Here is a 21,864-nt window from a genome sequence, read left to right as displayed (position 1 = left end):
AATCACCGATGTCTGTGGAACTGATTATTTTGGTCCTGAGGTCTGAAAACCCACCTTTTCAGACTCCATCATGGCCCATAGCACTTACCCTACCCCCTTAGATAGCATTTCTGTAGACTTATAGCATGTTATGTAGACAGCACTATAATTGCATTGTATGTAGTCATAGCACATCGAAGTACATATGTATAGCATAGTTATATGTATAGTTTTATATGTATAGCTTCATTATATAGATATTCCACTGTTACATTCTTAGCTTACGGTACGCATGTTTCATGATTTTTTTAATGTGATGTATTCCCATGCTTTTTTGTTCTTGCTTAATGTAAGTCGCTCTGGATCAAGAGCGTCTGCTAAATGCCTAAATTGTAAAATTGTAAATTGATCCCTTATATTCTGCTGTTGTATGAGGAAAAGGTGGAATAGAAACGCCCTATATATAAGATAGCCTACATCACATGTACACTCTATTCAATAATAATAATAATACTAATAATACTAATAAAACTTTATTTGTATAGCACCTGTCATGACATGAAATGCAGATCAAAGTGCTTTACAGAGCAATGGAGAAAGAAAGAAAAGAAAACGATCAAAGGCATCAAACATTAAAAATAATAGCAGTAATGTAATACAGTGAACATTTTAAAAGATCAATTAAAAGCAAGAGTGTAGAAGTGGGTCTTGTCTTGAGCTGTTCTTTAACAATGTCTACAGAGGCTGCCTGTCATGTGGGAGTAGGCCTACAGTGGGAGTTTGTTCCACGCCGTTGGCCCGTAGAAGCAAAAAGCTGCTTCACCGTATTTTTTAGTTGCCATTTTTTAGGCAAAGCGAGCAGGCCAGCAGTGGAAGACCTTAGGTTTGGAACATATTTAGGCAGGCAGTCATGTATAGGTATAGGAAGGTGCGAGACCATTGAGAGCTTTATAAACAAGTCAAATAATTTTAAAATCAATCCTAAAAACAAGTCAAGTTCTTTTCCTCTTGAGGATATTTGTCCCGTGCATTTGACCCATCTACTTAGGAACAGTGAGCTGCCACAGTGCTGCGCCCAGGGACCAAGTAGTTGTATTGCCAGTGTGGTCAAGGGCAGGGCAATGGCAGGACTCAGGAGTATACATATCTACTACAAGACGCGCAAACGCAGGAAGCGAACGCAGCTCGTAAATTGGAACAATTAGAATAAATTACGTACCTTTTTAAGTTCTTTTTTGAAGTTCTTTTTTAAGTTTTTATTATTATTATTATTAGGGGGGTTTTTTTGTAAGTTTTTTTTTAAAGTTTTTTCTTTTTAAGTTTTTTTTAAGTTAAGTTTTTTAAGTTTTGTGTGTGTGTGTGTGTGTGTGTGTGTGTGTGTGTGTGTGTGTGTGTGTGTGTGTGTGTGTGTGTGTGTGTGTGTGTGTGTGTGTGTGTGTGTGTGTGTGTGTGTGTGATACAGCTGCGCCCTCTGGTGGCGGGCCGGTGGTGTTACAGCGTGACACACAGACAGTTTAGGCCAGCTTCTATAGTTAGTGCTCAGTGCGTTCGCAAGCATGCGTATCTTTCTGTGTGGTAAGTCAAGAAACGTATACGCAAACACGAGGTCATGCAAACTCCACACAGATAGAGACCCCAGGGTTTGAACTAAATTAAAATGTTGTACTGTATAGTAGGTTTTTTAGGGAACCCACGTTCAGTGCTGTATAGTGCCGACTTGAAAGGTTCTACATGTCAAACTATAGAGGTCTGGGCCGCTATGCAATTTACAATTTAGGCCTTTAGCAGATCTCGCCTAGGCGAGATCAAGGCATACACAGTGCTGCCTTGATCCCGCCTCTAGCTGCCGCTGATTGCCCAGGCCGTTTGGTGGCCAGAGCATCAAGTCTGCCTGAGAGTTCCCAGATGGGAGCAGGACGGGGGAACCCAGTGTACTCTCTGCTGCCCCATCTGGCGGAGTCAGGTTACATTAATTGTCCAACGCTGAGGAAGGCCTTTGAGTGCTGCATTTTCTTCATTTCATCTTGTATCTTCGAGCCTTTGCACCTAGAAGGATTAACTTCTAACCTGGAGCGGGTTGTCTGCTTCGGCAGTATACTTTTTTCTTTGAATCATATAGGTGCCTAAACTAAGCTGAAGAACCAGTAGACTACCTCTAGTCTAAAGCAGGGGTTCTCAACGTTTTTGGCTGGGGACCCCCGGAAACTGCTATACAATGACCTTATAATAATAGCGAAAATACATCATAAATAAATACGGGAACCAGATATAATCATTAAGGAAAGTTTATGCATGCACTGTGTACTATGTACACTCTTAATTTCCATTATCCAGCCATTCAGTTTATTTATTTATTTATTTTATTTTTTAATTTGGCGACCCCCCCGGGGGGTCGCAACCCATGGGTTGAGAAGAACCATGCAGGTGGTGAACAGGTTCTTTGTACATGAGTGGTAGGACGTCAACCAACCCAAAGAACCAATATGGTTCTTTGTACATGAGTGGTAGGACGTCAACCAACCCAAAGAACCAATATGGTTCTTTGTACATGAGTGGTAGGCCGTCAACCAACCCAAAAAACCAATATGGTTCTTTGTACATGAGTGGTAGGACGTCAACCAACCCAAAGAACCAATATGGTTCCTTGTACATGAGTGGTAGGACGTCAACCAACCCAAAGAACCAATATGGTTCTTTGTACATGAGTGGTAGGACGTCAACCAACCCAAAGAACCAATATGGTTCTTTGTACATGAGTGGTAGGACGTCAACCAACCCAAAGAACCAATATGGTTTTTTGTACATGAGTGGTAGGACGTCAACCAACCCAAAGAACCAATATGGTTCTTTGTACATGAGTGGTAGGCCGTCAACCAACCCAAAAAACCAATATGGTTCTTTGTACATGAGTGGTAGGACGTCAACCAACCCAAAGAACCAATATGGTTCTTTGTACATGAGTGGTAGGACGTCAACCAACCCAAAGAACCAATATGGTTCTTTGTACATGAGTGGTAGGACGTCAACCAACCCAAAGAACCAATATGGTTCTTTGTACATGAGTGGTAGGACGTCAACCAACCCAAAGAACCAATATGGTTCTTTGTACATGAGTGGTAGGACGTCAACCAACCCAAAGAACCAATATGGTTCTTTGTACATGAGTGGTAGGACGTCAACCAACCCAAAGAACCAATATGGTTCTTTGTACATGAGTGGTAGGACGTCAACCAACCCAAAGAACCAATATGGTTCTTTGTACATGAGTGGTAGGACGTCAACCAACCCAAAGAACCAATATGGTTCTTTGTACATGAGTGGTAGGCCGTCAACCAACCCAAAAAACCAATATGGTTCTTTGTACATGAGTGGTAGGACGTCAACCAACCCAAAGAACCAATATGGTTCTTTGTACATGAGTGGTAGGACGTCAACCAACCCAAAGCTTTGTACATGAGTGGTAGGACGTCAACCAACCCAAAGAACCAATATGGTTCTTTGTACATGAGTGGTAGGACGTCAACCAACCCAAAGAACCAATATGGTTCTTTGTACATGAGTGGTAGGACGTCAACCAACCCAAAGAACCAATATGGTTCTTTGTACATGAGTGGTAGGACGTCAACCATCCCAAAGAACCAATATGGTTCTTTGTACATGAGTGGTAGGACGTCAACCAACCCAAAGAACCAATATGGTTCTTTGTACATGAGTGGTAGGACGTCAACCAACCCAAAGAACCAATATGGTTCTTTGTACATGAGTGGTAGGACGTCAACCAACCCAAAGAACCAATATGGTTCTTTGTACATGAGTGGTAGGACGTCAACCAACCCAAAGAACCAATATGGTTCTTTGTACATGAGTGGTAGGACGTCAACCAACCCAAAGAACCAATATGGTTCTTTGTACATGAGTGGTAGGACGTCAACCAACCCAAAGAACCAATATGGTTCTTTGTACATGAGTGGTAGGCCGTCAACCAACCCAAAAAACCAATATGGTTCTTTGTACATGAGTGGTAGGACGTCAACCAACCCAAAGAACCAATATGGTTCTTTGTACATGAGTGGTAGGACGTCAACCAACCCAAAGCTTTGTACATGAGTGGTAGGACGTCAACCAACCCAAAGAACCAATATGGTTCTTTGTACATGAGTGGTAGGACGTCAACCAACCCAAAGAACCAATATGGTTCTTTGTACATGAGTGGTAGGACGTCAACCAACCCAAAGAACCAATATGGTTCTTTGTACATGAGTGGTAGGACGTCAACCATCCCAAAGAACCAATATGGTTCTTTGTACATGAGTGGTAGGACGTCAACCATCCCAAAGAACCAATATGGTTCTTTGTACATGAGTGGTAGGACGTCAACCATCCCAAAGAACCAATATGGTTCTTTGTACATGAGTGGTAGGACGTCAACCATCCCAAAGAACCAATATGGTTCTTTGTACATGAGTGGTAGGACGTCAACCAACCCAAAGAACCAATATGGTTCTTTGTACATGAGTGGTAGGACGTCAACCATCCCAAAGAACCAATATGGTTCTTTGTACATGAGTGGTAGGACGTCAACCAACCCAAAGAACCAATATGGTTCTTTGTACATGAGTGGTAGGACGTCAACCAACCCAAAGAACCAATATGGTTCTTTGTACATGAGTGGTAGGACGTCAACCAACCCAAAGAACCAATATGGTTCTTTGTACATGAGTGGTAGGACGTCAACCAACCCAAAGAACCAATATGTTTGTGTGACCTTCTTTCTTAGGCAACTGTTCTGAACATTATGCAGTTCATATGTTTGCTTGTTTAGCTTAATTTCTTGATGGGTAATTGTGTTATTCTGTTTTATTATTTTAAAGAGATCTCTGAATAAGCCATTTAGGAGAGACTTCTTTTCCATGCAATTACTGTTTTTTTTTTTTACACATTTTATGTGTACCTTTTCATATGTATGCAATTAAACAGAAAAAGAACGATGCCACCCACATGCTAGCCTGGCTAATAAGCCAGACTCAATTCACACTGTCGTGTGGTATTTGAGTCTGGAGATGCTGTGTATGGATCTTGTTTCCTGGGGGGCGGGTTCAAACATTTTCTCTTTGACGCAATTGGTCAGAGCTACTGTCAGTCAAAGGTCTCAAGCATTGAACGTCACTGTACCAAAGCCCGCCCATATTGCATACCGTGTCCCGATTGGCCACACCAGTTCTCTGGTGTAGGAAATGGGCGTACAATTGAGCCTCTCCAGACCGTAATCCGCCGGCAGGCAATTTTTTTTGCCAACAGCTGATTCGGTCTGGCTTATTAGCCAGGCTACCCGCATGCCTCCCTGTATTCCCATTCCCTCTTATTCTCTTCATTCATTAAAGATGGAGTGCCACAATTTTTGTATTTTTCCAGTTTTCCATGTGTCTATGAGGTGACAGTACTGCATTAGACACCCTGGAGTTGTTTTTATGTGCAATGGTGTATTAACTTTGTATTTAGGGTTTCTTCCTGGAGGCTGAACCCTTGACAGTCAAACGGGCCAATGAAATAAACAGTAATATAGTGACACCACACTATCAGCCATTCCCCTAACCCCTCCCCCTTTATCATACAACTACAGCTGTGGGTGCGGCTTCAGTTCAGGTGGATCACCACCCATCACCACCCACCAGGCAAACCAGGCATACTTAATGAACTGGTGGGCGTGTCCACATAAAAGCATGATTTTAACAAATACTGTACACTTTTTGGAAAAGGTTCTTTCCCCTTCTATTGTTATAATACCTGATGATCATGTTTTAGGGTGGAAAAAAATCGTGGCACTCCATCTTTAACATTTCCTTTGTTGCTATCTCCATCTTAGTTTTTTTCCTTGTATCCCCGCCGGTTTTCCATCCATCCATCCAACCTATCCTACTCTCCTTCCCAACTTCTCCCACCTGGACGACACATATAGGCTGATGTCTCTCCCTGGTTGCCTGGCTGTCAGTGTGTGTAAAAATAGCCTTCTCCAGGGCAGAGGCCACCGTGTTGACAGCCCAAGGCTCTTCTCGGTTTGTTTACGTGCGTCTGTCTTTGTGTCCGTGTGAGTGTGTATGTTAGTATTTTTTGGGGGGTAAACTGCAGATGCTGAAGAACCTTTTCTTTTTTGTTCTGGACATGAACCTTCTCACAATTTATCTTCCACTATATTGTGCCTTTGCTTTGGCCAGAACGAGATAAAGTAAAGAAGGAAAGGCCAGAGGAACGAGACAGATTGTTGAACAGAAACGGGTATTGGTTCTTATTCTTTATGTGGATCCCCGTGTTGCTGGAAATAAAGCTAGAAGCTGCTGCTAGAAGCTGCTAGAAGCTGCTGCTGATTGGCCAGGCCGTTTTGTGGCCGGGCATCAAGTCTGCCTGAGAGTTCCCAGATGGGAGCAGGAGGGGGGGAACCCAGTGTACTCTCTGCTGCCCCATCTGGCGGAGTCAGGTTACTTCCTCAGACCTGCGGCCCGAAACGTTACCTACCAGTAAAGATATCTTGGGAGCATCAATTGATGTGCGGATTTTTTAATTTCTTCATTGTGACTTTATTTTGATCCGGCACCCAGCCAATAGGTTTAGATGTGCGTGTCCTTTTTTATTCAGCCTCCTCTATACTACTCACACACCCGTGTGAACTGGGTGACCATAGCAACCATGCTCATTTTTTGCGAACAGACAGACAGACTAACAAAGCCAGTTGTAGGAGTGGTTTACACCACTCAAAAACTAAAATGCAGTCTTGGTGTGTGCGACCCATTACCTATATTTCCCGTATATGATTTGAACGGGTATAACGCACCATAAGTCAGAGCGCAAGAAAAAGAAAAGTTATCCCCAGTTGCACCCCCTAAAGGTTGCTTCCTGGGGTGCTCCTCTTGGGGTTTTGGCCACCTGGCAACGCCTTGAGATGTTGACAGCTGCTTGACAGCTTTACACTCTCACTCCAGGTTCAGTTTTTGCTTGAACGCAGACACTGTTTCCACACTTAAGCGCAAAACGGTCGACAGCCGCGCACGTCTTAAGCTGTGCGCAGCTTATTTTCCGAGTTTTTAGACAGCTGGTGGATGGAAATTCAGCTCCACCTCCGCGGACGACTTGCGCGGAGGAGAGCGTTTCCGGGAATCTGGCCGTCGCGCAAGTCGTCCGCGGAGGTGAAGCTTAATTTCCATCTGTCTAAAAATCCGGAAAAAGAAGCTGCGCGCAGCCGAGAACGTGCGCGGCTCTTTAGATAGTCTGGCAGCACCTAGAGGCAAACGATTGACCGCTGCTGCTATGGTTTCATGGATAAGCAATAGTGTAGAGAGATGTGGCACAGCAATCTTTATAAATACAGAAGTGCTTCACAAGAAAAATGTTGGTATACAACTAAGAGAAACTATACTCACAGACCTGACTTTCACACTCTTAGGGATCTTCAACATGGACCTATAGCAGGGGTGGTTCTTTTTCACAATGCCACGCACATGGTGGCACAAGATGATTGCTCTACTTTTGAGTGATGCATACTGCAATACAGTACACACACACACACACACACACACACACACACACACACACACACACACACACACACACACACACACACACACACACACACACACATACACACACAGTCAGTCACACACACACACACACACACACACGCACACGCACACGCACATGTGCACATGCACACACACGCACGCGCACGCACATAGTGGCACAAGCTAATTGCTCTACTTTTGAGTGATGCATACTGCAATACAGTACACACACACACACACACACACACACACACACACACACACACACAGTCAGTCACACACACGCACATGCGCACACGCACACACTCGCACACGCACTCACACACACACACACACACACACACAATTGTTCTGGATTCAGCTAATCGGCCACCCTGGCGTTCATTATGGCATGATGCCATCATTATGGCATGATGCCATTATTATCTTATGGCCCAGGGGCCCATTATCTTATGATCCTCCTATGGACGTCGTGGCCCAGGGGCCCATTATGGCATGATGCGGGGGTCACGCCCAACCCCCAACCTGGAGGGCCAGTGACAGTATGCTCTGACTATGCAATGTCAAGTCTGTTCTGCTGTATGGTTCTGAGAGCTGGAGAGTGGTCAAAACAGACACTAGGAGAATGGAAGTGTTCCACAACAGATGCCTCTGACTATATGTCAGATCTTTTGGCCGAATAAAATATCAAACAATGAACTGTACAAACAAACAGGGAGCCGGAGCATCACCAAGGACATTACACACAGACGCCTGAGATGGCTATAGGACATGTACTGAGGATGGAGCAGGACTGCATCACAAAGGTGGCCTTAAGATGGACACCACCAGGCTAAAGAAAACCTGGGAGGCCCAAGACCACCTGACGCAGAACTGTGATGCAGGAGCTGGAACAGATCAACCTGTCCTGGGGAGGAGAGGCGCAACATGCTGCCAGGGATTGGATGCAATGGAAGCCTTATGTCCCACGAATAGAGGAGTAAGTAAGTAAGTAAGCAAATTCTACATGAATTTGTTTGTGGTAAAGAATACGAGCTCAGTGGCTTTGTGGTTAGAGTGTCGCCCCCCTGAGACTGGGAGGTTGGGGTAGAGTGTTAGATGTTATAATGTTCACACATTACAATTTACAACTAGGGATGTCCCGATCATGTTTCTTTGCTTCCGATCCGATCATTTGATTTTGAGTATCATGCCGATACCGTTTTTTCCCGATCCGATATTTATATTTTTATAGAACATATATCACTATAGTACAATATCCAGTCTTATATCATGATATGGATATAATATCGATACTAATTAGGGATGTTCCGATCACGTTTTTTTGCTCCCGATCCAATTTCCGATCACTTGAAAATGTGATCGGCCCCGATTTTCGATCCCGTGATCGGGACAACCCTAATTAATTGCCTATGGACGTCGTGGCCCAGGGGCCCATTATCTTATGATCCGCCTATGGATGTCGTGGCCCAGGGGCCCATTATCTTATGATCCGCCTATGGATGTCGTGGCCCAGGGGCCCATTATCTTATGATCCGCCTATGGATGTCTTGGCCCAGGGGCCCATTATCTTATGATCCGCCTATGGATGTCGTGGCCCAGGGGCCCATTATCTTATGGCCCAGGGGCCCATTATCTTATGGCCCAGGGGCCCATTATCTTATGATCCTCCTATGGACGTCGTGGCCCAGGGGCCCATTATCTTATGATCGCCTATGGACGTCGTGGCCCAGGGGCCCATTATCTTATGATCCGCCTTTGGACGTCGTGGCCCAGGGCCCCATTATCTTATGATCCGCCTATGGACGTCGTGGCCCAGGGGCCCATTATCTTATGATCCTCCTATGGACGTCGTGGCCCAGGGGCCCATTATCTTATGATCCTCCTATGGACGTCGTGGCCCAGCTGGGGCCCATTATCTTATGATCCTCCTATGGACGTCGTGGCCCAGCTGGGGCCCATTATCTTATGATCCTCCTATGGACGTCGTGGCCCAGGGGCCCATTATCTTATGATCCTCCTATGGATGTCGTGGCCCAGGGGCCCATTATCTTATGATCGCCTATGGACGTCGTGGCCCAGGGGCCCATTATCTTATGATCCTCCTATGGACGTCGTGGCCCAGCTGGGGCCCATTATCTTATGATCCTCCTATGGACGTCGTGGCCCAGGGGCCCATTATCTTATGATCCACCTATGGACGCCGTGGCCCAGGGGCCCATTATCTTATGATCCGCCTATGGACATCGTGGCCCAGGGGCCCATTATCTTATGATCCACCTATGGACGCCGTGGCCCAGGGGCCCATTATCTTATGATCCTCCTATGGACATCGTGGCCCAGGGGCCCATTATCTTATGATCCTCCTATGGACGTAGTGGCCCAGGGGCCCATTATCTTATGATCCACCTATGGACGCCGTGGCCCAGGGGCCCATTATCTTATGATCCGCCTATGGACGTCGTGGCCCAGCTGGGGCCCATTATCTTATGATCCTCCTATGGACGTCGTGGCCCAGCTGGGGCCCATTATCTTATGATCCGCCTATGGATGTCGTGGCCCAGGGGCCCATTATCTTATGATCCTCCTATGGACGTCGTGGCCCAGGGGCCCATTATCTTATGATCGCCTATGGACGTCGTGGCCCAGGGGCCCATTATCTTATGATCCTCCTATGGACGTCGTGGCCCAGCTGGGGCCCATTATCTTATGATCCTCCTATGGACGTCGTGGCCCAGGGGCCCATTATCTTATGATCCTCCTATGGATGTCGTGGCCCAGGGGCCCATTATCTTATGATCCTCCTATGGACGTCGTGGCCCAGGGGCCCATTATCTTATGATCCGCCTATGGACGTCGTGGCCCAGCTGGGGCCCATTATCTTATGATCCTCCTATGGACGTCGTGGCCCAGGGGCCCATTATCTTATGGTCCTCCTATGAATGTCGTGGCCCAGGGGCCCATTATCTTATGATCCTCCTATGGACGTCGTGGCCCAGGGGCCCATTATCTTATGATCCGCCTATGGACGTTGTGGCCCAGGGGCCCATTATCTTATGATCCTCCTATGGACGTCGTGGCCCAGGGGCCCATTATCTTATGATCCGCCTATGGACGTCGTGGCCCAGGGGCCCATTATCTTATGATCCTCCTATGGACGTCGTGGCCCAGGGGCCCATTATCTTATGGTCCGCCTATATGCTCACTGCTATGACTCCTGGGGCTGCAGGGGATCAATACTGATTGATCTTGTTCTATCTTAACCCATTTTGGTGTTTTAGCATTACTATTGAAAAATAGCAGATCTACAAGCTCATAGCGCGGCACCGAGTGCCGCGCTACGAGCTTGTAGGTCTGCTATTTTTGAAAAATCGTGAAAATGTGGCATAAATCTTTGAATATATATATTCTTTCAGAGCGAACTTTTTTTTTTTTTTTTACTCAAATCTTTGCTTCTGGGGGGAGGGGGGGGGGGGCGTCCCTGGAACAACATATTTTCACATGGGGGTCGGCGGCCAATTACATATAATTTTGGGGGTCCTTGACATGAAATATTTAGAACCACTGATATAGAAACATGAGGTTTTTCAGAAAATTGTCATGATTTAGGGACCGGTCGAAATTTAAATAGGGGTACCCCTGGAGGAAATGTATGTGTCCTGATATAAAATACCATCACCCTCCCTGTGAATGAAAATAAAAATCCAGTCCCCTCCCCAGGTGATTAAACAAAAAGGAATCACCCTCCCCTATTAATTAATATCACATTTACCTGAGTATTATTTATTCCTAACTTTAATCTGCTAGCGTTTGTGAGATCCACTGTGAGAAAATAAAGTGACCGCAAAAATCGCGAAAAGAAAACTGAACGCTGTGAGGTTTGAACTCACGGCAGTCTAACGCCTAACACAGCAAGCTATTGAAAAGTGTGGGTTGTGGTGTCTACTTACACACTTGGATAGGCCAAGCACAATGATTGACACATAGGGGGAACAATGAAAACCGGTCCTGTTGGGAAGAACCAAGTGAAAGCAACAGAGGGGTATCGTTGACCAAAGTTGTACTTTAATTCAGAAAAGCTGTAGTATTAGATATATATATAAAACCCGGACTATTTTATTATCAAAATTGGATCACCCTCCCTTGGACTCGAAATAAAATTAGCTCACCCTCCCTGACTAAAATTAAAAAGACATGGCCCTCCCCTATTTTCCTCCAGGGCCCCCTTTTCTAAATTTCGACTGGTCCCTTAGAAGATTTTTTTTAAATGTTGTCCTCAGGTTTAACTGTGCTTTGTAGAAATGAAGAAAATGCCAGCACTCATTGTATGTCCTTTTGCATGATTTTATTTACCTCTGAGACTGAAAAATGGACGCGTTTCGGCCTGTATGGCCTTCCTCAGCGTTTGTCAAACTGTTAACTGTGCTTTGCCCTGTACTGTGAACGTGATGGCTATATGCAGTTACTTTAGACACTCTTCGCTCTGCTTTGATGGATTCCAATGTCCATGTTGTCACGGCTGCAGTGTCTTATGGTAAACTCCATGTGTTGTGAATGTGAGAGGGATGTTTATCATCAGACTCCTTGGTGTTGTTTTGGCGTGCCGTGAACCAAATCTGTCAGTCTCCCTCTTTCAATGAAACACTATATCCTTTCATATTAAATGGAATTTCCAACGTCCACTGCCAGGTGTCTTTAAAGTGAGGATAATAGTGGAGATCTGGTAGAGTACTCATTGTTATTAAAACAGGCTTTGTTGATGTCCCGTAAGCGTTGGATGGAATTGCTCCATGTTCCTCTGGCTGGCTCCTTCTCTCTTCCTTCCTACTAGCTGGACCCTGCAGAGTCAGTCTAAATTAATGTCTCTCACACACACGCACGCACGCACGCACGCACGCACGCACGCACACCACACACGCACACCACGCACGCACGCACACCACGCACACCACGCACGCACACCACGCACGCACGCACGCACGCACGCACACACACACATGCACCCACGCACGCACGCACGCACGCACGCACGCACACCTGGCCATGACTCAGGCCAAGTTATGGGAATCTGCAAGACGTATGTATGTAGCAGCAAGTCTTTGTTTACAAACGGTACTTCCCATACGTGTTTCCAGTGATCTCAACTGGACATTTGGTTGCTCCTGCAGGGCCTGGAAGGGGTAATGGCAGTGAAAAGGGACGGTTAGGGGGCTTATTAGGCCTTAAAAAAAAAAAGGGGGGCATGATTGATTGATTGATTGATTGATTGATTGATTGATTGATTGATTGATTGATTGATAATACTCCATAGTCAGAGACAGAAAGCAGGAACAACTTAGCATATAGATAAGATATATATTTAGCCTAACATTACAATCAGACATAAGACAGTATTCAAGGACCTTCATCATCCAGCTGTGTAAAATGACTCATACTGGATCTCTTGTCCACTAGTCCCTTCCTAACATTTTAGTCTTTATTTGTTGACGAAATTGTCAGTATATTTAGTCTTAGTTTTAGTCATCATATAGCTTAGTTTTCATTTAGTTTCCATTTAGTTTTCGTCAGTGAAAAAAGGTAGTCGACGAACATTTTTCGTCTTAGTTTTAGTCGACGAAATCAACACTGCAACCAATAGGAAGAAACAAATTCATCATCGTCGAGTATAGGGAGCTATCCTCGAGCCCGCACTGTTTCTTTATTTCATTAATTTAAAGACTAATAACTTGCTCAAAGTTCCCCCCCGCTGAATGATTGAATTACTGTTATTATTCGTCAGCATTTATAGCTCTCTTCCCTTCGTTCCTCAGCCTGAGTAATTTAGTCTCCACGAGGCCACCAGTGGAGATGAGAGCGTGTTGTATCAGGCCTTCCATCACCGTGTCTTCACGCTGTTCCCACCCTTCCTCCCCTCGGAGTCACAGCTCAGTGGTGCTGGAGACAAGCTCATAATTAAAAGGGGAGAGAGCAACAGGGAGGGAGGAAGCCCTATTACTCCAAACAGGTCACATGTTGTGGTGGCTGGTGCATGATGGGAATTGTATGCAGGGGGGCGGGGGGGCGGTGGACGGGGAACCGGGGACGGGTGGGTGTCGGAGGGGGATTAATCAATTTTGGGCGGGAACCCCTTTTGGTGTTTTAAACATTATGTTATAATTTAGCTATTGAAAAATAGCAAATCTACAAGCTCATGCTCAGCTTGTAGGTCTGCTATTTTTTTTAAATCGTTAAAATGTGGCGCAAATCATTGAATATATATTTCAGAGCGAACATTTTTAACTAAAATATTTGCTTCAGGGGGGTCCCTGGAACTACATATTTTGAGATGGGGGTCCGTGGCCCAATAGAGATAATTCTGGGGGTCCTTGACATGAAAAAGGTTGAGCACCACTGACATAGAAACATGGGTTTTTCAGAAAAATGTTAGGATTTAGAAGCCTTTTTTTTTATCGACCTCAGTCCAAAATGGGTTAATGTCCTTTGCGCCATATTGCTCACCGGGATGAGTGTTTAATGCAACACACATTATCACACATTGGAAGAAAAAAAAAATGCCGCTGCGGAAATGACATGCTTGCCCAAGAGGTTGATGGGAACTGACACTGCAAATCTAACATACCGGTATACAGAAGGAAGCTCAGAAGAACCAGGACTTATACATGAGTATTTTGGGCTGATTACTGGGTAGAGGCCACTCCCCCCCTTTAGTGGAGTAAACTGTTAAGCACTTCCGCTTATCTGTGTTTACAATCTCTTAGGCATAGCAAGCAATGGAGCCGAGAGCAGCACCACAACATACATACATAATAGGGCATTAAGCAACTATAGTCGACTAGTTTACAAGTTTACTAGTTGACTAGTAAATCCACTAGTCGACCTTGTTGGTACTAGTTGACTATAGTTGATAAGAGAAAAAAACGTTTTTTTTTTTAAATCCCGATTTTGTAGGCCACACGATCAGGTAGATTATAGTTATAGTCACCAATGTACACAGTTTTTAAATGTACAAATATTTATTTAAAAAAATAAAAATAAAAAAAGATTATACAATACATAAATACCTCTAATCGTCTGTACTCAACACTAGGTCTACTGCACCATTTTATGATCCCATTCAGTATAAAGACTGTCAATGGCAGCTGTGGTGCATGAGAAATATTTATATAATAATAGTACAGTATATTCAACCAAAATAACTTTTCGGCCTATATAACCCGTTGAGTTGAGTTTCTTTGACTGCCACGTCAATAATGTGAACACGAGAACCAATAATTGTCTGTTTTCCCAAAAAAAAAGAAAAGAAAAAAAGCTTTCAAATTTTCCGCCGTTAAAATTGTTTCAGGAACATCAAAACATTTTGCTGCTTGATACTCTAATCCCGGTCGGTCGCCGTGCCAAACAGGTCGCCGTGCCAAACAGGTCGCCGTGCCAAACAGGTCGCCGTGCCAAACAGGCCTGCAGCGTGAAGTGGGAAACACAGAGCAGACCAAGAACCACAGAAAAAGGGGGGGTGTGTGGGGGGGGGGGGGATGAGGTGAAAGACAGAGGGAAGTTGAGCACAGAGGAAGGGAGGGAGGGAAGCAGAGAGAGAATGAGAGATCAGGCTCAAATCTGTGGGGAAGCGGTAGCTCGGGCCGGACGAATTCACAGATGTTTTAAAGTGCTAATCTAATCTTTATGCCAGGCCTCCCCCCCCCCCCCCCCCCCCCCCATCTCTCTCTCTCTCTCTCTCTCTCTCTCTCTCTCTCTCTCTCTCTCTCTCTCTCTCTCTCTCTCTTCTCTTTCCTCAGCAGTTGGAGAGGCGGCTCATGTTAATGCATCTCAGGAGCACCGTGTGCGCTGCAGTGCTCAGAGATGGAACCCATGGACGGTTGTTCATGTGTCTGTTATCAGGGCCCTGTTTCTCAGACACTCAGACACATGTGCCATTGCAATGAGGAAGTCCAGAAGAGCTGAGAGGGAAAAAAGAATTACGTATATATAATGAAAAATAACCTCTCTCATGCTGCAGGCCAAACGCGAGAGTTGCCTGGGAAAGGATGAAAAGCTGTAATGAAGAAGGAATATGGAAGAGGTTTTTATTTAATATTGTCACTTGCCGGGTAATTTATTGAGATTGAGTTTATCATGACGGGTTAACAGTTAATCAAACTAATCGATTTAATTGATTATAAAAAGTTATCAAATGTCATAAAATAGATTATTGTAGAAAAAAGCTCAGAAATATTCACAAAAAGCTAGATCTGTAGATCTGCTCACAGTGCGTTACAACGTGACGCATATGTGACATTAGATCTGCTACCTGAACAATTTTAGTATGACACAGTAGACAAAGTATGAAAGTGCTGAAGTGATTCCTTAATATTATCATTAAAAAGAAATGTGCATCTTGATTATTCGACTAATTTAAAAAGTAATCGATATAGAATAATCGCTAAGAAAACAATCGATAGTTGCAGCCCTAATGGAGATGTTAATGTATGGCTCCAAGTGGGACAGAGAGGGATGTCGTCACGCTTTCATGCCAATAAATGTTTTATTTTTTCATTTTTTTTTCAGGGTATACTTTGAGGTTTGACTACATTTCTATTCCTGTCACTCTCTCCCTTTAATATTCCTTTTCGCCTTTCTCTCCCTGCCTCCCCCTCGCCTTCTCTCCCTGCCTCCCCCTCTCCTTCTCTCCCTGCCTCCCCCTCTCCCCCTATCCTTTCCTCCCTGCCTCCCCCTCTCCTTCTCTCCCTGCCTCCCCCTCTCCCCCTCTCCCTTCCTCCCTGCCTCCCCCTCTCCTTCTCTCCCTGCCTCCCCCTCTCCCCCTCTCCCTTCCTCCCTGCCTCCCCCTCTCCTTCTCTCCCTGCCTCCCCCTCTCCTTCTCTCCCTGACTCCCCCTCTCCTTCTCTCCCTGACTCCCCCTTTCTTCTCTCCCTGCCTCCCCTCTCCTTCTCTCCCTGCCTCCCCCTCTCCTTCCCTCCCTGCCTCCCCCTCTCCTTCTCTCCCTGCCTCCCCCTCTCCTTCCCTCCCTGCCTCCCCCTCGCCGTCTCTCCCTGCCTCCCCCTCTCCTTCCCTCCCTGCCTCCCCCTCGCCGTCTCTCCCTGCCTCCCCCTCGCCCTCTCTCCCTGCCTCCCCCTCGCCGTCTCTCCCTGCCTCCCCCTCTCCTTCTCTCCCTGCCTCCCCCTCGCCCTCTCTCCCTGCCTCCCCCTCGCCGTCTCTCCCTGCCTCCCCCTCGCCCTCTCTCCCTGCCTCCCCCTCGCCGTCTCTCCCTGCCTCCCCCTCGCCTTCTCTCCCTGCCTCCCCCTCGCCGTCTCTCCCTGCCTCCCCCTCTCCTTCCCTCCCTGCCTCCCCCTCGCCGTCTCTCCCTGCCTCCCCCTCTCCTTCTCTCCCGCCTCCCCCTCTCCTTCCCTCCCTGCCTCCCCCTCGCCGTCTCTCCCTGCCTCCCCCTCGCCTTCTCTCCCGCCTCCCCCTCTCCTTCCCTCCCTGCCTCCCCCTCGTCGTCTCTCCCTGCCTCCCCCTCTCCTTCCCTCCCTGCCTCCCCCTCGCCGTCTCTCCCTGCCTCCCCCTCTCCCCCTCTCCTTCTCTCCCTGCCTCCCCCTCTCCTTCAATCTCCTGCCAGATAGGAAAGGGATTCATGTGTTGCAGTTACACAGTAGCCACATTGAAATATTATGTCTCCCAGCTCCCTGGGATTGAACGGATGTACAGTACGTGTACAGGAGGTATTCTCACTGCACGTTAATGTTAGCGCAAAACCCAAATCCTGCGGTTTAAGCCTCTATATCGCCATGTGACACGCTATGCTTGGAACAAAAGAGGCTTTATCTAAAATTGTCCCTGTGGACAAAGCCTGGAAATATGGGGGAGCACTGAAAGCTTGAGAAAATAAGTGTGATAAGATATGAACCGATGAAAAGAATCGTTCATTATACGAGAGCAATTGTGGATTATTCATAAGATCGTACTTAAAAGTTACAACTTATTGGCTTATTTGAATGGACAAAACAGTATCATAACACCTTTATTGCCGTAATTAACATTATGAGAAGTTAAGGTCGCTGCCGATGTTTACAGTTACCTTTGGAGAGTCAATGCGACGTAATTCTAGCTCTGTATCATGATTATCCGGCTGAAAATAGTCCCATCGTTTCTAATTAAACCGACACATGAGCCACTTCCGCGATGCGACTCACAAACAAAGAGCAGAGCGAGCCCATTTTGGTTCCATTTGTACACTCTCAGAGTTAAATTAACATTGATTTTACAATATAAATTGGGGTCTCAGAGATAGAAATGCCATTAAATGCCTAATTTCCTTGAAATTAAACGTTTTGAGAATCACTGCTAGAACCATACAAATCTTCTCTTATGGGGGGTCCCTGCAGGCATATCTTGTCAAATGGGGGTCCGTGGGCTGACAAGTGTCAATTTGGGGGTCCCTGACATGAAAACGTTTGGGAACCGGTAGATCTGCAGTGAGAGGTGGTCTCTGAATCTTTCCCATTGAGAGTCTAGACCACAGACTGTTAAGTCAAATGCTAATTGCGAACGCAGTGAGCACTAGAAGCTGGCCTAAACTGTCTGTGTGTCTGTGTGTGTGTCACGCTGTAACACCACCGGCCCGCCACCAGAGGGCGCAGCTGTATGAAAAAAAACCACACACACACACACACAAAACTTAACTTAAAAAGAAAAAACTTTTAAAAAAACCTTAAAGAAAACTTTAAAAAAAAAAACACGCACGCACACACACACACACACTAAAAAATAACTTAACAAAACTCAACTTAAAAAACAAAAATCAAAAATCTTAAAAAACACAAATAAAATGTATTCTAATTGTTGTTATTGCGTTCGCTTCCCGCGTTCGCGCGTCTTACTTGTATTCTATCCGTATAGGAGGCGGGTTGTAAGGGCAGTGAACACTACCAAATGCCCCGCCATCTTTATTGTAGTTCGGACATCGTCGCAATGACCTCTCTCCATCAGGTGAGAGAGAGGCACGAAGCTTTAAGTTTAATGCGGCCCTACATTTGGAGTGCAGGTACTGTATACATTTTGGACATGCAATAGATTTGTATCCGTTCGGTCACCGCGGCGTCAAATGAATCAATTTTATTCCCCTATAAACTTGACTGAGGAAGATGTCAGGACTTTTCGTTTGGTCGCTGGCCGCCGAGAATGATGTTTGTTTCCTGTGGTGGTTGCTCTGTTCTGATTGTTCTGCAGACAGGGCCCCCCCTCCCCCCCCCCCCCCCCCCCCCGGCTAGAACTGAATGTTAAAGTCATAAAATACAGAGATATCGTTGCTGTCGGGCAGAAACCGTGTATCTCGACACGACAATTGCTTTTCAAGTGAACATGGTGAAGCCTGTCTGGGTTGTTGTCTCCACCAGGCTGAAGGCACATGGGGGAGAGTGTGTTTTGCCAAACTGTGCACACACGCTCCCTGGATGCCAACAACGACCCTCTGCCCCGCTTTTTTATAGCGCCACCATGAGGTGGCGCTATAAAAAAAAACAGTGCTCCGAGGAGCACTTTTTCTATAGTTTATAAATACTGAAGCAATGAAACTTAGTACTAAGTTTCATTGCGTTGTCATCGGTCTGACAACGTCGACCTACTGTACCTCAAGCCCTAACCTAACCATAACCGCAAGCACGGAACAGCGCGCATGTTCGCCAATCTTAACGCATGTTTGCCAAACATTTATCCGGTCGTTTTCCGCATGTGGGACCAATGACTGGTCGGAAAAGCGCACGGACCCCAGAGCTCCCAGAACGGCATTGGATCCATTGGAACACGTGCAGGTTCGTCTTTCGATTTCCTAAAAAAGTATAACCGTTTAACCACCCACCCACCCAACACCGACGCTATGACGATTCCCTCTTGGCAACCATGGGCAAATACCCACATCCCTCCATCCCTCCATCTCTCCATCCCTCCATCCCTCCATGTAGCTGTCGCCACACACACACACACACACACACACACTCACATGCACACGCACACGCACACGCACACGCACACACACACACACACACACACACACACACGCACACACACACACAAACACGCACACACACTACTCCTAATTCCTAAACATCTGGAGAAGAGTGACATCCTCTCTAAGTAAACAGACCCAACAGCTGTCCACCAGCCCGGCTATATCTTGAATTAGCTTCTTTGCTCGCCGTCCCTCCATTTGTCGCTCTATCGCAGCTTTAAATCTCAGTTTTGTACTCTCTCTTACAGACCTGTATAAGAGTCCATCTGGACCCCCCCCCCCCTCCCCCAAGGAACATTTAGGGTCCCTGCACCCTACTTTGAGAACCCCTGCTCTACTAAATGTACACTTGAACTCTCGTTCTCCTTTCCTGTCAGTTTGAGCCCGTCCCCCTTCGTTCTCGTCTGTCGGCTCATCAACCAGAAGTGACCACAAGTGAAGTGATGGATGTGTATAATATGGCCTTTTTTATATCATGCCGTGCTGCGCTTTTGTGATGGTATAGTAAGCCAGGACGTTAAGGACACAGACTGAAAGATATAGTTTCAGATGATTGGACGAGGAGAACGTGTCTTTCACCAATGCACTTTGAAGCAACTTTTCGGAGAGTCGCCCAAAGCGCCTTCGGGCTTGAGGGAAGCTGGGAGAAGGGAAACATTCCGCCAGCCAGGCAGGCAGCATCCAAACCTCTGTCGTCACACATCAGACTCATTCAATCTGCACATCTCCTCTTTCCTCTCAAATCCGGTGATATTATGTCCTCTAGACCAGTGGTTCACAAAGTGGCGTCCAGGAACCACCCGCCAGGGGTCCTTGAGGGAGTTCAGGGGGTTCCCATGCAGCTAAATGATAGTTTGGAACAGAATGTACCCTTATGGGTATGTACAAATGGAACCAAATGGACCCGCATTGATTTTACAAATTGGGGTCCCAGAGATATAAATGCCATTAAATGGGGGTCTGTATAGCCTCCTCACCTCACCTCACCTATCCCGTAACCCCGGAGGGTCGTTGGGGCACCACAGACGATCTGTTGACCAGCTCTCTCCATCCCTCTCTGTCCTCGGCAGCTCTCATTGCCTCGCTGAGTTTCAAGTGTGTCCATTCTCCGATGTTATCTTCCCATCTTTTCTTTTGTCTCCCTCTTCTCCTGCCACCTCGTACGGTGCCTTGCAGGATGGTCTTTGCAAGGCCTGAGGATCTGGTGATGTGTCCGTACCACCTCAGTTTACGCTTCATGACAGTGGTCAGAAAGTCATCATGTGGGCCGATGGCTTGGCTGATCTTTTGCCGTACTTCCTAGTTTGTGACATGTTGGGTGTAGGAGCTACCCATGAATCTTCAGAATCAGAATTAGAATCAGAATCAGAATCAGAATCAGAAGACTGTATTGCCATGACATGTAAACATGTTAGGAATTTGGTTTGGTGGACAGCAGAGTGCAGTTACAACATTAGGACAAGTGCAAAACAGGACAAGACAGTCCAAAGAATAGTGAAAAAAAAAGAAGGAAAAAAAAGTGCAGAGTTCAAGTGATCAGTTCAGAGCACAAGTCAGTCCATTCCACTCTGAGTGGGGTGGAGGGAGGATAAAGGGGGGTCAGGGGGGGACACCAGCAGCGTTGAGGAGCCGGATAGCCGTGGGGAAAAAGCTGTTGGGTGTCGGGCCTTCATAGTCTTTAGGGACCGCAACCTCCTGCCTGAGGGAAGCAGTCTTCTGTAGCATCTCATTGCCATACTCTGTATTCTCTTCTGTAGCTCAGCTGTAAGAGTCCAAGTTTCACAAGCATAGAGAAGGATTGACATGACAAGTGAACGCAGTAGTCTCACCTTTGATGCCAGACTGATGTTTTTGTCTTTTCATATGAGCTTGAGTTTTGCCAGGGCAGCAGTTGTTTGTGCAATTCTGGCAAGGACTTCCCGTTTGGATCCTTCATCGGACACGATTGCTCCAAGGTATTTGAAGCTGGACACCGTGTCCAGTGCCTGTCCGTTGACTTGGATGTCTGAGCGGATGCCACTGTTGTTGTTGGTCATCATTTTGGTTTTGTCTGCATGGATTTCCATTCCATAGGCTCGGGAAGTGATGTCAAGCCTTCCCACTAGGCCGTATAGCCTAAGGCATGCCAAACTGGGGGTTCTTGAAGTTGAAATGGTTGAGAATCGCTGCAAGAACCGTAAAACTTCTCTTATGGACCCCCATTTGAAAAGATATGCCAGGGGCATATCTTTTCAAATGGGGGTCTAATATATGTCAATTTGGGGGTCCTTGGCATGACAAAGTTTGAGAACCACACTAGACACATGTCTGGAGTGAGTGTGGAGGGGTCATCCCTATGTT

General features: G+C 46.2%; 1 protein-coding gene across 1 annotated transcript in view; it reads right to left on the bottom strand.

The window, feature by feature from the left end:
- Positions 1–21,563, bottom strand: part of ppp1r37 (protein phosphatase 1, regulatory subunit 37) — a gene marked incomplete at its 5' end in the record, with an annotated part of 57,985 nt that extends 36,422 nt beyond the window's left edge. The window contains 2 exons of the mRNA XM_079513907.1: positions 20,689–20,823; positions 21,441–21,563. Coding sequence (XP_079370033.1) covers positions 20,689–20,823; positions 21,441–21,563 — 258 coding nt within the window. The remainder of the gene's footprint in view (positions 1–20,688; positions 20,824–21,440) is intronic.
- Between the last annotated feature and the right edge of the window lie 301 nt (positions 21,564–21,864).

The sequence above is a fragment of the Electrona antarctica genome (genome assembly GCF_951216825.1).
Source record: "Electrona antarctica genome assembly, chromosome: 11".
Classification (NCBI taxonomy): domain Eukaryota; kingdom Metazoa; phylum Chordata; class Actinopteri; order Myctophiformes; family Myctophidae; genus Electrona; species Electrona antarctica.
Note: the sequence above shows the minus strand (reverse complement) of the source record. Positions and strands in the feature narration are given on the sequence as shown.